Source organism: Equus quagga, chromosome 14, assembly GCF_021613505.1.
Source record: "Equus quagga isolate Etosha38 chromosome 14, UCLA_HA_Equagga_1.0, whole genome shotgun sequence".
Lineage (NCBI taxonomy): Eukaryota > Metazoa > Chordata > Mammalia > Perissodactyla > Equidae > Equus > Equus quagga.
Window position 1 is genome coordinate 5,444,183 of NC_060280.1, and position 17,146 is coordinate 5,461,328.

General features: G+C 36.4%; 1 protein-coding gene across 1 annotated transcript in view; it reads right to left on the bottom strand.

Annotated features, from left to right (window-relative positions):
* ANO3 (anoctamin 3) overlaps positions 1-17,146 on the bottom strand; it is a 293,456-nt gene that overhangs the window by 181,350 nt on the left and 94,960 nt on the right. The window contains exons 2-3 of the mRNA XM_046685171.1: positions 6,654-6,848; positions 5,544-5,615 (exon numbers count right to left, since the gene is read on the bottom strand). Coding sequence (XP_046541127.1) covers positions 5,544-5,615; positions 6,654-6,848 — 267 coding nt within the window. The remainder of the gene's footprint in view (positions 1-5,543; positions 5,616-6,653; positions 6,849-17,146) is intronic.

The window sequence follows — 17,146 nt, forward strand, 5'->3', positions numbered from 1 at the left end:
CTCAGTTCTCCATTGGCTAGCTATCTGGCATCTGGAAATTGATTTTATCTCTTGGCAAATCAGGTTCCCCATCTGTGAAGAGAAGTTGATAACTGTAGCTAACTCAAAAGATTGTTATGAGAATTAAGTGAGATAATGCAGGTAGAGAGTTGTGCAATAAGAGTTCAGTAAATTATAGTTATTCCACTCTGCCATAAGAATCACATTTTGGTGATAATAGGAAGACAACATCTCTGAACCCAGCAGAATTTTGTGTGAAAGACAACATTATTAAGAGATTGCAGAAAGCAATGAACGAATATTTTTTGAATCTCTACAACAATGTGCTAGGAGCTGTGATGGAGCTGTGCCTCTTCATTTGATACAACATCTGGCAAAGCATGCATCATTAATTCCAATTTACAAATGAGATCACTGAGGTCAGAGAGGTCAACAATATGGCACAGTCGCACAGCTAGTGGATAGAAGAATGGAGATTTCACCAATGTCTACCTGAGAAAAGAGCAATTTACCCATAATATACTACAAATTCTGTTAGGCAACCTTAGTGGAAATTCCCAGCTCTGAATTACTATATCCATGAATATTCCGTCCTCCATGGCTCTCATTCTGAACAATGAGAAGTATCAATCCTCTGTGAAACACTGGCTACATGCAGTTAACTCTGCTACAGCATTAATATTCTCATTGTTCAATATAGTAGTTCATTCTAAACAGTTCAAAGCAGTTCATTGTAAAAAATAAAATCTATTAATTAGATGCATCAGTCAGGTTCAAAATATTGTATCAGAGCCTATTGGTACTTGGAAACTCCCATGCAATAACGAACCCAATGCTAGAAGCTGGTAGCTGCACTATAAAAGCAAAATTAGAGAATGCAACTTCATTGAATTTAAAAGAGATATTGTATTGTTAAAATACTTAGCATAAGTAAAATACTTAAGCATAAGTATAATAAAATATATGCTTTATTTAATAACACTCGGTATATTTAAGGTCATTTTGCTTGACTTCTCAAAGACAGCAAAAACATACACATCGTAGATATGCAGCTAACTCTAAAAGAGTATTTCTCAGCCAGGTGTTACATCCAGATGGACTCCTGTAATGTTTGGTGATACTACAGTCAGCTAGTGTCACTCTCACCTTCAGTATAAAGGTGAACACGTCATGTGTTCATGTTTTAACTCCTTCAGAAGCTGTGATGTTTCTTTAAATTGAAAGAATGATAGAATGATGCTGGGGGATGCTAAAACATTGAGTATGAGTTAGAATGCTTGGAGAGATATAAATACAAGTATGTCAAATGATTGAGACACACTAGAATGAGGAAGAAAGAAATGTGGAGTTATGGCATTCAATTACACTCAGCATTTAGAGAAAATATTAGTATTTGTGATGGCAAGCTGGCAAAAATAAGATGCATGGAATTGAATAGAAAGGTTTTCACGTCTAGAGTTACTGTTAGGCTATTAACTAGTAGCAATTTCAGAGAATTTTTAGTGAAATGTGCTGTGCAACTGTGCCACCTGTATGGATATTTTGGACAAGATTTTCATTTTGGGTTTTTTTTCTCATTAGAAAATAACTTACAAGAGTAACTTGTTTCAGAATTAATTACTGTGGGAAAGACCTTTGTACTCTGATTCAGTGTATTTGTTCTGATGAAGTGGTCTTTTTGGTTTTTTATATGAAATGAGCCTGCTGGTGGCTGTCTTCCTTTAATTAGGAAACAGTAATCTAGCACTGCTTCAATGCCATCCACACAAAAAGGGGCTTTATCAAAAATATAACTAATTTACAGTCATTCAGAGTGCTATTTTAATAACACAGCTCATTGCTTAAAAAGTTATGAAAAAGTACCTTAATCATGTCCTCAGAAAGGAAGCAAGATATAAGTTTTAGCCTAGAAATTCTTAATTCTGGCTACATTTAATATTTGCTTGGGTAAAAGTTAAAAGTATGCATCACTGATGTCACTTTTTGGACCAATTAAAATTGATTCTCTGGATTTGGGACCGAAGGAATTTTAAAAGCTCTCCAGCGACTTGAATGTATGGCCAGAGTTGAGAAGCCCTGACGCAGGCAATGCGGCCAGGCCACCAAACTGTTCACTACTGAAAACTCAGGGCTTAACTTCTGCAGGTTATAAATAAATTCACTCTGAAGTTGTAAAATAGTGTCGGGGCAGATAGTACCACTTTTTGATAAATTCTGGCTTTATTCTATTTCTATTCAATTTATGAGAAGGAAAAGACCCAGTTCAGTGGCATTGCTCATAGGAAAGTCCAGCAAGCTATGGACATGAATGTAAGCCTTGCTCAACTGAGCAAATCTTATGTGATAACAGCAAAAGGATAGAGAGGTGGTTGAGGAAACTTGTCTCTGTTAGAGGAAAAGTAAGATTATATTGCCTGGGAATGGGGGATCAGAATAGAATCTTTCTGTATCACTATTATTCCAAATACTGGATGACTATCAACTAGTTTCAAATTTCAGATTTGAAAACTATCAATAGAACTCTGGGCTATTTTGACTGAAATATGAGCATTTTTCCCTACTTACTAAAAAATTCTGATGTGAATATTTTTCTTTACATAGTCATATTTGTATATGTGGTTTGGAGAAAAAAGAAAGAAAATACAGACATCAAGTAGAAATATAACCACAAATTAACCCAACACGTGGAGATACTCACTATTAGCTAGCACGCTGGTACATATCTTTCTAGTTCTTTTCCAATACATTTTTAACTAAACTGAGAGGTCTACATTTGTATTTAAGCTCTTTTTAACCCACTTATTAACATGTCACTAGACATTCAATAATACAATTTATTAATGGTTATGTGATATTCTAGCATGGAGATGTTCTACAATTTATTTAACCACTCCCATATTACTAGAATATTCAATTTGCTTCCATTTCTAAGTTTGATACTTATTATAAATAAAAGTGTGAGCAAAAATGTTTTTCATTTCTGTTATTATTTTTATTGGGATAGATTTTTAGATATAAAATTAATATATATAAAATATAAAATTTAGGGACTGTATTGAGTCCCTAAAATAAATGTTGCACAGGTTTCCTCCTTTGGTCCAGACAGTGAAATATCTCATCAAAGAACCATTTATCATCAACTAGTTGATAGTAAAGAAGCAGAGTTCGAGATAGCTGAAGGAGCTTTCAAGTATGTTTGTTGTCCCTTCCTCTGGAGACTGCATCTTATGATAAAATAACCTTCAGAAAGTAAGAACCTACAACAGTTTTCTGGCAAGCAAAATTCTGATGGAGGAGTGTAAACTGATGGAGTTACTTAACCTAGAATTTCTACAGAGGCAGGAAGAGAGAGTGAATCTCCTTAGCCAAATCCTAGAGATGTCTGGACATGGCAGGTAAACAGAGGCCAGGAGCGAGAATCAGGGGTGAAAACATGAAGAAAACTAAAAGTCTGACCACAGAACATGCAAACACAAACCTTTTCTCTAAAGAAATTCCAGGTGCGAGAGCAGTAATGTGGGAATGGGCACATTAGAGCACAGTCCTCAGTGTGACACTGGTGGGTCATCGAAGTCACGGCTTCTTAGCCAGCCACTCTAGAGTGAAGTCTTTTTGTTTCTAGGACTTGTTTGTGCACTCAGAGTTCTGAGTCAGTTTTCCTGTTCTTTTATTCTTAAATGTAAATAGATGACCAAAGATCAACAGAAATTTTAGGAAATTCTATAGCCTAAAAGATCATGACTAATTTAAACAGTCAGAAAAACTGATTCCAGAAAAACAGACTCAAATTTAAAGAGTAAAGAAAAACTTAAGACAATCACAAATGTTATTAGACACATCAGAGATGTATTCATGAAATAGGATCCTCTGAGAAGTTACATTCTGAAAACAAAAATGTGTCTTGGAAATTAAATACATATATATGATTGCACATCCCCCCCCCACACACACACAAATGAAAAAGACATTTAGAAGAAAAATTCAGGGAATCTTCCAGAAAAGAGGCAGAAATTGAAACCATAAGATGAAAGAAAATGTCTAACTTTTAAATTGGACTTCCAGAAAAAAAAGGAGGAAATAAAAGTGCATAAATTACAGGAAAATTACACAGAGGTGGAAAGGAGTCATGAGACATACTGAAATATGAAATATGAAATATGCAAATAATCTCTAGGGCGGGATGACTGAAGACACGCACACACACATGCACACATACATGCACATGCATAAGTGTGCACACACATGGATATACTCACACATACAAACATGTAAACTTAATGTGGTATAATTTTATAACACAAAAAGTAAAGTAAGATACTAAAAATGTATAGAGAGAAGAAAAAAATAAATGTCAAAGGAACAAGAATCAGACAGCAATGGGTTTCTAGCATTAACAATGGACCCTAGATGACAGTGAATCAGTCTACAAATTTAGAGGGAAATGATTTTTAATCTAGAATTTTATAACCAAGCAACATCAATGAAATGTGAGAGCAAACGGAAGTCATTTCAAATATACAATAACTTAGAAAGTTTGCATCTAACATAAGCCTTCAGAGGTAGTTGCTTAAGGATATGCTTTGAAACAATGAGAATGGAAACTAAGAAAGAGGAATATGTGGGATGTTAGGAACTAGAATTAACCCAGTAACACAATGAGAAGTCAATGAAATCCAAGAATTTCTTATAGAAGAAGACTGAGATGAAGGATATAAAAATAATAATCTAGCACATAATGGGTACATTTAGAAGAAGGCATATTCTTTTCTGACAGGAAGAAAAAGAAATCAGATAATCTAGGAAAATAAAACTAACAAAACTTTGTGATATAAACAACAAAGTAAGCTTAGTGTAGCATGATTTTGAGTATTTGATGGAGGGTTGGAAAGTGGAATCAATTTGACCTTGACTATAGGGCTATTCAAGAGTGGCAGAGAGGCCCTAACAACTCGAGACTGTAGAAAAAGAAGTGATAGCAGATGCTACATTTGCATAAAGCATTATTTTCATAGCTGTAATAAATTTGCCATGTGAGGAGTCAGGAGGTATTGTTGAAATGTGATAGAGTATGGTATAAAGGCGTAGATGTACTATTTAAAGTTATAGATTTAATCAGCAGAGAGGTTTAAAATTTTAAATGGTAATATAACTATGAAAAATTGAAAGGTTATGCAAATAGGCTAAACCTTTATGTGGCACAACAGGGGGTCATCAGATAATTCTGAAATTTGATAAATCTAGAAATAGGAGTATAAATAGAGAATTGAAAGAAATTTTCAAAAGACTAGCAGCAGAAATTGTTAACTTTTTTTTGGTTACCAGATTGTTGTTCATTACAATTCTTCTTATATTACTTGAATTTCAAACTGTACATAAAATACCTTAATCATTTTTTAACCTTAGAATACTATACTCACCCATCAAATGCTAGAGACAAAGCATAAATTTTTTTTTTCTTAAAAAAATAATATTCTAGATTTGAGGAAGACAGCTTACCTTTGGAGAGGGGGAAAGGAGGAAGGAAGAGCTAGAAATCAACTCACCCAAGCAAAAATCACCGAGGTCAGCAAAAGAACATTTGAGCACAGAGTCTTTTTTATCCTCCTCGGTGTTAACTGAAAAAAAAAAGACATTTCATAGTTTTGGGAAATAAAAACATAACAACTGTTAGAAAAATGACCATGGTGATTGATGTCCAAACAATAGTCAAACCTCCAGAATTTTTTTAAGTTAATGAATTGAAATTAGTTATTTAAAATTTCACTCAATAAGGGAAAGATAAGTCTCTATTATATTTTAATACCTTCATCCTCTTGAACAGTTAGTCACTTTCCTTATTGGACATAGGTGTAAGCTGACTATTTATAATCAGTAGTGATTTTGAAATATTATTGAAAAGAGAATCTTGGTATTTTCAAATTCTCCAGAGGAAGAAGCAACCTTAAGGAATCATAAGGGAATGAATGCCTTCTCATAAGACAACAGCCTCTTAGAGAGGGATGGGCAAGTAAAAACACACCCCATCCACTGAATGACGGGGACCTGATTGTACTTTGACTCCTGACTTGTGAAAAGGAATTGTCTAAAGGCATAATGGTGTGCCTCAGATGGGCAGATGTGTGTAGAAGAGAGCCTGAGGACAGCCACAGAGTCTCTTTCAATGTGGCATCGGCCCTTGACTATATTTCAGCCCTTGTGTTATCCAAGGCTTTGAAGCCAACATTTGGTTGTGAACACCTGTCCAACCATATCTTCGTGCAGGTAAATCTTCACATTTTATTGCCAGTATTATTTAAAGTCTTTGGTCTTTCTTTTTAGGAAACTGAGTTTATTATTGCTGACATAGTCTACCTAATCTCTGGCTATAAGTTCTCTCCAGAAATGGTAATGAGTCAGATATTCATGTAGCTGGTCTGTCTTCTCCTGCAAACAGCAAGGCTTAGGTCCAGGTTCCCATGGGGTTGGCTATTTTCAAGATAAGAAAGAAATGAAAACACATCTGACAAACAGTGGCCTTTCATCAGTCTGGCACAGTATACTGTTCCTCCTAAAGAGCTTGATAAATACTAGCAAAACGGATGAAGAAAGGAAGGAAGTAGTGGTTTAAAAGCACTCTTTATAAGTTGAACCAGAAAATAGGAAGAGCTGCTCACCTTGCTCTGCTTTGTCAGCAGAGACTGAGGTCACAGAAGTGGGAGCCTGAGATTCACTCTCTGTTGACTGGAAGAGTGAGGTAGATTGGCTCAAGTTCTTGGAGTACGCAAAGCTCTGGGCGAGGCATGGCAGGGATCTCCTGGATGGTTTTAACGATGTTTCTTTCGCTATCTCACTCTTGCTTATATTTATACCTGCACATTCAAAATGGCAAGTTTTAGCAATAAGAAATAATCAGCATAAGTCAACAAATAATTTTAATCCTTGTGATGGCTGTTTCAGAAAAGTACTCCTGAAAAGCACCACCCAGGGGGTAGAACTAATTGAGGTAATTTTATTGATATTTTATCAGGGAACATGTTTGAGACTTTTGTCAAATAGTTGTGAGAAATAAAAAGCTCCTCTTCCAGTTTGACATTTCATCATTTTTTAAAGGTTCTGTAAAAAAGAAACATAATTAAGTTCAATTGGAGAGTTATGAGTTATGAGAACAATGATTTGGATCATCTTTGGATAAATCTATGCACGTAGGTTTTCCAGCAGCAAAACAAATAAAACCTAACGCATCAACATTGAAATTACTGTTACTAAATGGAGCCCTTCTTTGTATATCCTACCCTCCCTTCAACACGTGTATAAGGCCTAATGCACTAACTCCAATAATGCACTAACACCATCCTCCTCTAAGTGCATGCATAATGCACTAACGGTGACCAAGAGGCTGGAAAGCAACAGCATAGTATAGTACAAAAACTGGCCAGCAGGCAGAGGTCAAGAGGGAGCATTCTAGTGCTCAGTGTAACAGCTTCTCTCCTCATGCAGAGAAGGCTGATCTGTTTGAAGTAAGAATGCCCCTCAACAAGACTCTGCTTCCATTAATGGAAGTCCCAGCAACTGTGTGTTCCAGCAAAGAATGGCCCCACTCCCCTGTCCTCATCCATCATCATCCCTGGTATGTCAATCTCAGGCCATTCCTCATCCCTGGAGTTCTAATTTCTAAATGTCTCTGGATACTGCTATTTCTGATAGTATCTCCTACCTAGACTGTGCCACTATGTAGCTGGAAACTCATGTCAAAGATCAGAAAACCCATTTAATATTATCCTCAGCTTTCTCTACGGATAATCCACTTCCCTCCACAATGTCACCACACCTGGCACTGCCCCACATTCCCTACCAAGAACACTGCTTTCCTTGCAGCCATCTCCAGTGGGGCCTCTCTTCTTTTTCACAGCCTCACATTTCACATCAACCTGACTTCACATGGAGTAGACATCTCCCTTACTCCTAATTTTTTCTTTCAATTCAGTCTTATTTTTCTTCCAACTTTATCAAGGCATAATTGACAAATATAATTGCATATTTTAAAGTGCACAATGTGATGATTTGATATATATATACATTGTGGAATGATTGCTAAGATCAAGATAATTAATACATCCATCACCTCACATAGTTAACTCTTTTTGTGTGTGTGTGGTGTGAATCCTTAAGATCTACTCTCAGTAACTTTCAAGTTTACAATACCATATCGTTAACTATAGTCATCATACTGTACATTAGATCCTCAGAAGTTCTGAAAGATTGTACCCTTTGACTTACATCTCCCCATTCTTCTTCATCGCTCCCCCCTAAAAACAAAGAAACAAACAAAAAACAGCTTTCAAATTCCTACCAATAGACAACTCCTGTACTCTTCCTTGTTCATTTTCATTTATCACTTCCTGGTTATTTCCCACCATCTGTGAAAAATTTAGCTACTAGGTCACTTCTCTCTTGCTTATTTTCTGACTCACACTTATCACTCTCACCACACTATATATATCACTTACTTAGTTTGAGTATGTCTGTATATCTCACTAGAATGCAAGCTCCATGATGGCGCTGACCTTTGCCCTGTTCTCTTTACTGCATTATCTCCAGTGTCGAAAATAGTGCTTGGCTCATGGTGGACCCTCAACAAACATTTTTTTAGTGAAAGAATATTTGCACGTGAGTCGACTGACCACCCCTACAACACTGTGTACTCCTTAGCGGAAGGTTTATGTCAGATCTTCTCTGAATGTCCATTGCCACCTGCCAATGTCTGGCACATAAGGTACTCAGGAAATTTTTGTGGAATGGAGATTTGGCTATGACTCAGCTCTCTCAATAACCTCAGTGCCTTTAGGAAGTCTATAAAACAGACCTTTACAGCCCCATCTGCATAAACAACGAATCAAGTCAACGCTGTGACCTCCAAGGAACTGGGCACTATAAGGCATAGTTTTTCAGAAAAAATGGTTATCACATTTCCCCATTTCACCTTACCTTGGTAGAAGATAACTTTCACAAAGCTGCTTGATTCTGAATGACTCCCCAAAATGTTTCTGACTGACACCTGAGTGGAGCAGGTGGATATGTACACTGTGTGTATGATGTAAATACAACCATGAAATCCCCTCACTTCACTGTGGGGTTTGGGGTTCATGCCACACAGGGCAAAGGGACTTCTGAGTGACTTATTACTAAGTGCCTATTACATGTCAGGCTTTGTGGTTGGTGAATTTATTTATTCGTTTTGGGATTGATTTCTTTACACAGCGGTTAAGTGTGCATGTTCCGCTTCGGCAGCCCGGGGTTCCCCGGTTCGAATCCCGGGTGCGGACATGGCACTGCTTGGCAAGCCATGCTGTGGTAGGCGTCCCACATATAAAGTAGAGGAACATGGGCATGGATGTTAGTTCAGGGCCAGTCTTCCTCAGCAAAAAGAGGAGGATTGGCAGATATTAGCTCAGGGCTAGTCTTCCTCAAAAAAAAAAAAAAAAAAGTTAAAAAAAAAGTTACACAAGTAAATGCATAAAAATATTATTATAAACGTTTTAAATTATAGAAGTAAATAGAATAAAAAGTAAAAACCCATTTTCATTCTCATTCCCAAATTCTAATTCCTTCCCTAAATGAAACAAATGTTAGTTTACTGATCTTTGGCTATGCATTTCTATATGTAAGTATATACACAAAGTAGCTTTCTTACACAAATGGGATTATACAATACGTCACATTATACATTTGTCCACTTAATACGTCTTGGATACTTTTCCATTTCAGTCCATGTAGATCTATCCCAGCCTTTTTAAATTACTGCATGATATTCCACAGTATGCATAAACCATAATTTATTTGATCACTCCCCTGTCAATGGACATGTAAGTACTTTTTAATATTTTGCTTTAAAAATAATACTGCCATTATTCTTGCATACGCCTTTGCTTGCACATTTTATCATTCTTGCATATGCCATTTTTTTATACATTAAGTATTTCTCTAAGAGGAAATACTTAGATGTACAATTGCTGGTTGGAAGGAAATGAATATTTGCCATTTGGATAAATAATGCCAAACTGTCCTCCCTAAAAGCTTTATCTTTTCACACTTCCAAAAATAATACAATATGGAATCCATTTCCTTATATCTTGGCAAACTCCAGATAGTATCAACTGTTTGAGTACTGAAGAAAATAAAAGCCAACAAAAAACTATCTTATTTCCATGTTACAGATTGAGCATATTTTCATATATTTCCTAGCCAATTATAATTCTTAAGTGACTAAGCTATTTTATAGTTTTTCTGCTATGCTGTTAGGCTTTTTATTATTATTTTATAGGCACTTTGTGTGTGTATCTATATAGTATTTCAGTGAACGTATAATATATGTAATATATGTCTGTGTTTATCTCACTTAATACTCCAACAATATTACAAGGCAGATATTGTTATTTCTATTAGCTATGGGGAAACTGAGATTTCGAGAGGAGAAGTAACATGACTTAAAGCTCAGAGAAAAGTAAATAGAAAGGAGGTTCATATTCTAAGCGGTTTCTAGCACTAAAACCATCACATAATGGTGCGTCTATAAAATAGTTTGAAGCTCCTGAACACCATTCACCTCAAAATTCACAGACACTGAACCGTCAAGAACATTTAGCAAAGGCCACAGTGGTGGAGGCTAAAACACAGACGGAGCATGTCTAGAGACACATCTGCTCTCACTGCCCTCCCTATTCACCTGCCCAGATGCTGATTCTCTATAGTAAATTTTTTTTGGAAGATTGGCCCTGAGCTAACATCCGTTGCCAATCTTCCTCTTTTTTTTTTTTTTCCTCTCCCAAAGGCCCCAGTGCAGGTTGTATATCATAGTTGTAGGTCATTCTAGTTCTTCTACGTGGGATGCTGCCACAGCATGGCTTGATGAGCAGTGCTAGGTCCGCACCGAGGATCCGAATTGGCAAAACCCTGGGTGGCCAAAGCAAAGCATGCGGACTTAACCACTTGGCAATGGGGCCAGGCTGTATTAAAGTGTTATTTTCTATTATTATCTATATTAAAGTAAATTTTAAATGTAGTGATTGAAAGGTGAAAGAATAATGCAAATGCATCAGTACATAAAGTATTCAATTAACGAAACTTTGCCTTGCAGTTACTCATCTTAATTTTATTTTTGAGGCAGTGCAGAATCTGGATCATAATAAGTATGGGCAAGGGTGAAGACAGAGGAAAGTTACGTTTCAGTAATTATCATATTTATCATAAGACAAATTTAACTAAATTCCACTCACATGGTTCAGGTCAATAATTTTTAGCTACTTAATTTTATAGTCAGTTCATGAATTAACCCCAAGTTTCTAAGGAGTTCTTCAAATGCATGAACTCAAATAAAGACAAGGAGAGGTATTAGGTGCATTGCCCTTGGAGACAAATGAGAATCCTGAAAAATAAAAAACAGAACAAGTTTTGAAAGCTGTGCTACAGAAATAAGACATAGTTGACCAGATGAAATTCATATAAAGCTAGGAGTGGGGATTTTATGTTTCTGTTTTATAAAAATATATATTTATTTCCACATTAATTCTCATTGTGCAAATAAAATGTGAACTGGAAAGAGATGCAAGGAAGAACTGTGAATTAACTGGAAGAATAACACCCAGTCTCTTAGCTTTCCGAGTCTCTGTAATTACAAGGAAAGAAAATACTCTTTTGAAGAGGAATTGCCAAACATCCACAGAAAGTATACTGAAATCCTTACTAAAACACCATACAATTCCCCTTAGTTAAGGACCAACTAGTGTCTTCTATAGGAATAGCATAGGACAAATCTGTCCCAGTAAGTTTTTATGCCTATGAATCGTTTATAATACGATCTGATACTTTCTTTTATTTAAGCAACACTGACGTATAATATCAAATCGTCACTCTCTATTTTGGGGCCCTAGTTGAGAACAGCCTTTTACTCTAACAGACCATATGAGTAAAAGAATAAATATTCTTTTTGGTGGTGGGAAAGAAGGAAGGTACATAAATGGAAGACAGTGATAGTTGATGGTAAAGATGTTGGACTGAAAGAGAAATGCCCTGAGTCCCTTGACCCCAGAGAAATGGCCTAGATGGGAACACTATAATAATACCATTCTCCTTAATCCACTTATCCCCTAGCATGTAGTTTCAAAAAGCAGCAACTTCTATATTTCCTTTTCTTATAATATTCAAACACGAGTGAAAGTTTCAACCGTTCTTTGGGAGAAAGGTGACTACCGCATTGGTAGATATTATTTTATAACCCAATGTGGGGTGTGAGTGACTTACTGATAGTCACCAATGCTGTCAGTATTTTCTGTCATTTGATTCATTCCTATATTCACCTAGTCATTCAACAGATATTATTTGGGCCTTTGCTCTCTGTAGGCACTCTGATGACACTGGATACACAGTGGTGAGCAAGGGAGACATATAATTCCCACCCTCATGGGACTTCCATTCTAGAAGAGAGTTAGACGTTGAACAAAGAAATAAATTTGTATAAATATATATGTATGCATAAATTCTTTGAAATAGGTACGTATACATAAATTGCCTGAAAATACAGGCACTGTTATATAATGGAGAATAATAAAGGAGACCTCCTTTAAGAGGTGGTCAAGGACATTTTCTCTGAAGAAGTGAGGTACCATGAGGTAGGAAGATTACAATGTATTTACAGAACTGAAAAAAAAATCTGTGCAGCATAGTAAGTGAGGGAAAGGTGTAAAGGAGCCATTGCTGCAGTCCAGGTTGGGGGGGAAATTAGCTACTGCTCTTTGGCAAGATATTTTATTTCTGTATATGTTTGTTTGCCTTTTATTTTCCACAAATTTATGTCTCTTATATCATTTTCTTGAATAACTGCATTTGCCAAAATTCATAAAATACTTTAAAAAAAGCCCACCTCAGATGGGAAATGAAACTAGATATTAAGAAACTTACTTACTCAAGGTCATAAATCTAGCAACTGGCATAACTGAATGTTAAAGTTATAGCTATTGGATTGCAAAACCAGGATCTTTTCAGAATACTCCATGGCTCCATGTGAACCCTAATCCTGGATGGTTCGTTACCATGGTTTCACTTGGTATATATATCACACAGATTTTAAGCAAAGAGCTCTGAATGTAGAAACCACAGAACTGAATGTAGAAATCACAAAGCTAAAGCAAACCTCAGAACCTATAATTCTATATGCACAATCTTAGTGAACTGGGGGATGTATTTTGATGAAAAATGAACATGTGCTGCTTGGTACATATCAATAGGAAATGTCTACCCACAGTCAATCAAAATATATTTCTTGTGCTGATCTATAAAATGATAGATATGAATAATATGTAATCTTCTATGACTTAACAATGTGTGTAACTGAGTTATACAAAATAAGCATCCATTATTATTATTATTATTTTTTTGAGGAAGATTAGCCCTGAGCTAACATCTGCTGCCAATCCTCCTCTTTGTGCTGAGGAAGACTGGCCCTGAGCTAACATCCATGCCCATCTTCCTCTACTTTATATGTGGGACGCCTACCACAGTATGGCTTGTCAAGCGGTGCCATGTCTGCACCCGGGATTCAAACCGGAGAACCCCAGGCTGCTAAGTGGAACGTGCGAACCTAACCGCTGCGCCATTGGGCTGGCCCCATATTTTTAAGACTAATTTATTCATTTACTTTTCCATTGTTTATTTAATAATTCCAAACAATTCTTGAGTTTTTCTCTGAGCCAGGCCTTAGCTCAATGTTGGGTATAAAATGGTGCTCACTCACAGGAGAAGCAGACACATAAAAGCAGATCTTTATATTAAAAACCAATATAAAATATATGTCGGGTATTATAAAACCACCCAAGAGGAATTCCTAATCCAGGTGGTAGCACAAGTAAAGTCCTTCCTGTAAAGGTAATCTGAGCTAATTCTTTTTGGTATATTCCTTCTCCTACACTTTCATTTATTTATGACTCTCTGGTTTAACACATTTTCTTCAAAAGATTATGCACATAAGCTAAGAAAGTCTGTAGAAAATTCTCCATAAACACATAACTGCTGAAAATATTTGTCAAAAGCAACACTTAAAGAAAATTGAGACAATAATGTTGAAGATTTGTCCTTCCTCCAGCTATGCATTTTCCGTCCCATAGATCTTTAATGCAGTGCTTTCGCATTTCCTGAACTATTGAGTGTTTCCAAGGCTATTATACAGGTCTTCTCTGCTAGAAACCAATGTAACCCAAGCTGAAAGTCTGATATCCTAATGTTCTCAAGAGTACAAGGTTTCTTTTCAAAGTCCCACATCAAATGGCATAGCATTCTGCTTGGCATAACTAGCAGTATCTGCTCTTTGTTTGGCACGATTAACATTAACTACCCCCACAGCATATCCAGAACTTTTTCTTCTATGTTGCAAACTTCCATTTCTTTTCTTATATGGCTTTGCCTGGTACCCTTGAATAATATTTGATAACTATTCATTTTAAGCTAATAGCTAGAAAAGGAACCACAGTAAAATGTCAGTTTTGGCAGGCAAATGCAACTCCTGAGTTCAAGGATAAACCTGAAGAAATGTAGAAAATGTGCCGTTTCCTATATTTAGAACAGATATTTCTAAAGCAACAATTAGAACTACTTCCAACTGTTCTAAAAGCTTCACAAATGCTCATGTATTTAACAGGGTCTAATGAAATGATAATTTCACCTGGGTATACACCGAGGTCCAAGAGATGTAACCGTAACTGAGATGGCTTCCAGAAATGCCTCCACGTAAGGCATCTGACGTCAAAGCAGGGCAAGCTGCTATTCAGATACCAGTAAACTCAATGGACTTCGAGCTCATATGGAATTTTAACTGGAAAAATAAATCCTTAGAAAACTTCACAGAGAAAATTAGTGAGTAAAGAAAAGTGAGTTGATTGTTCTCAGTGCATAAGTATACATTTTTCAAAAGATCCATTCTTTTGGTAAAATTTCTCTTCAAGAAAACTAATTCATCTGAAGAACTCATGTGAAAGAAAAAATCATTTTCTTTTACAGTATGAACTTTGAAATTTCAACCAAGTAAATTGTTAGAGGAATTTTGGAATATTTGTAGCAAGAGAACACGATATTGTTATCTACTGGATTTTACATTACAACTACAAGAGAGAAATTTTAAAAATAACAAATATATTTTTCTGTCTCTTGATATATTCTCAAGACGAATTATGTGGTTTAGCAAGACTTTATACATTTGTCAGAAATATTTTAGAATTGATTGGCTGAGGATAGGTGGTGTCTCAGGATGCCATTTAATTTTATAAAATCCAAATACACTTTTCAATATTAGTTTATATAACCAAAGCATATTTATCTAAATAATAAACGTTGGGGGAAAAAAGCATAAATGGACACAGAATTTGCTTCCTTGTCAAAATCATTATAGCTCTGTCTTATCCAAAGGAACATTTCTGCATTGTTTTTTCAGTGGCCCTTTTTGGCAGAAGTTATTGCTAGTTATAACAGCACCATTTATTGATGCCTGCAACGTGCCAGGTGCATCCTGTATGTTGTCAATAATTCTCATAATAGTTCTGTTAGGACTTGTCATCCCCACGTTACACATGAGAATCCTGAGACACAAAGGACTTAAGTAAGTCATCTCAAGACCCACATCTAGAAAGTGTTGAAGCCTGGAACAAAGCAGGTCCATCTGATTTCAAGCCCTCTGCTCTTTGCAGTATAACATGCAACTTTGTCTACTCAGAAACTTTTACAATAGTTCGCTCTTCACGTGCTTTTCAGTCTTACTCTCACTTTGAACAAGGGAAAGTATGTTTCTTGGACCAAAGTCTTACTAAGGTAGAGATGGCTAACTCAGAGTAACTGAAGAAAGTTGAATAAAACAATTATTTACAAGGGCGCAGGCAGCATTAAGAGAAACCAATAAAGGCTGGTGAGGCTCCCTGCAACTAACAAAGGCCAGAAACGTTTATCACCCTTGGACCTGCAGAGCAAAAAGAGGGGCAGATATAGGAACCGGGAGACAATTTTAGCTGGGAAAGGAAATCTGACAGGACCTGTGTGCTTCAATAGAGGAATGTAGCCATGGCCAAATCACAGACTGGCTTGGAGGGAGCCAGGGAAATAAAATACAGTATTCCCTGCTTAGCTGTGGTTTCAGTTATTGGTGGTCAACTGCAGTCCAAAATACTAAAAAGAAAATTCCAAAAGTAAACCAGTTTTAAATTGTGCACCATTCTGTGTAGGGCGATGAAATCTCACACCCTCAGCTCCATCCTACCGGGGGTGTGACTCATTCCTTTGTCCAGCAGATAATGGGCTGTGGATGCCACTGCCCATTAGTCCCTTAGCAGCCCTCTCAGTTATCAGATCTCTCTCGTATCACAGTGCCTGTGTTCAAGGAACCCTTATTTGACCTACTAATGGCTCCAAAGCACAAGAGTAGCAATGCTGGCAATTCGCATATACCAAAGAGAAGCTGTAAAGTGCTTCCTTTAAGTGAAAAGGTGAATAAGGAAAGAAAAAAATCGTATGCTGAGGTTGCTAAGATCTACAGTAACTTTTATTACAATACATGGTTCTAATCATTCTATTTTATGAGTAGTTATCATAGTTAACTTCTCACTATGCCTCATTTATAAATTAAACTTTATCATAGGTATGTACGTATAGGAAAAAACATAGTATATATAGATTTCGGTACTATCCACAGTTACAGGCATCCACTGTGGGTCTTGGAACGTATCCCTTGCAGATAAGGAGGGGATACTGTGCCCCAACACCTCTTTTGTCAACTTCTAATCTGCTGCTGATGCCTCCCACTGGTCAAATTTAAACTGTAGCTAGAGGTAATGTGAACCCTTGTTTGTTGTAGTCCATAGATATCTGCTTCCTGGCATGCAAGGGAGGTAGAAATTGGCACAGGATGGATCTGGAGGGATAAACAAAGATCGCCCACCTCACACAGACAGATGTATAACTTCAGAAGAACTTTCAGCATAACCTTTGGGAATAGAAAGCAATGCTATGCAATTTTACCGCTAGAGAATAAAATGTAAAAGCAATGTTATGCAATTTTACCGCTAGAGAATAAAATGTAAAGGGTTTTTAGTCATAAACTGTAAGTACTCTAAGATGTTTACAAGTAAACATTGGA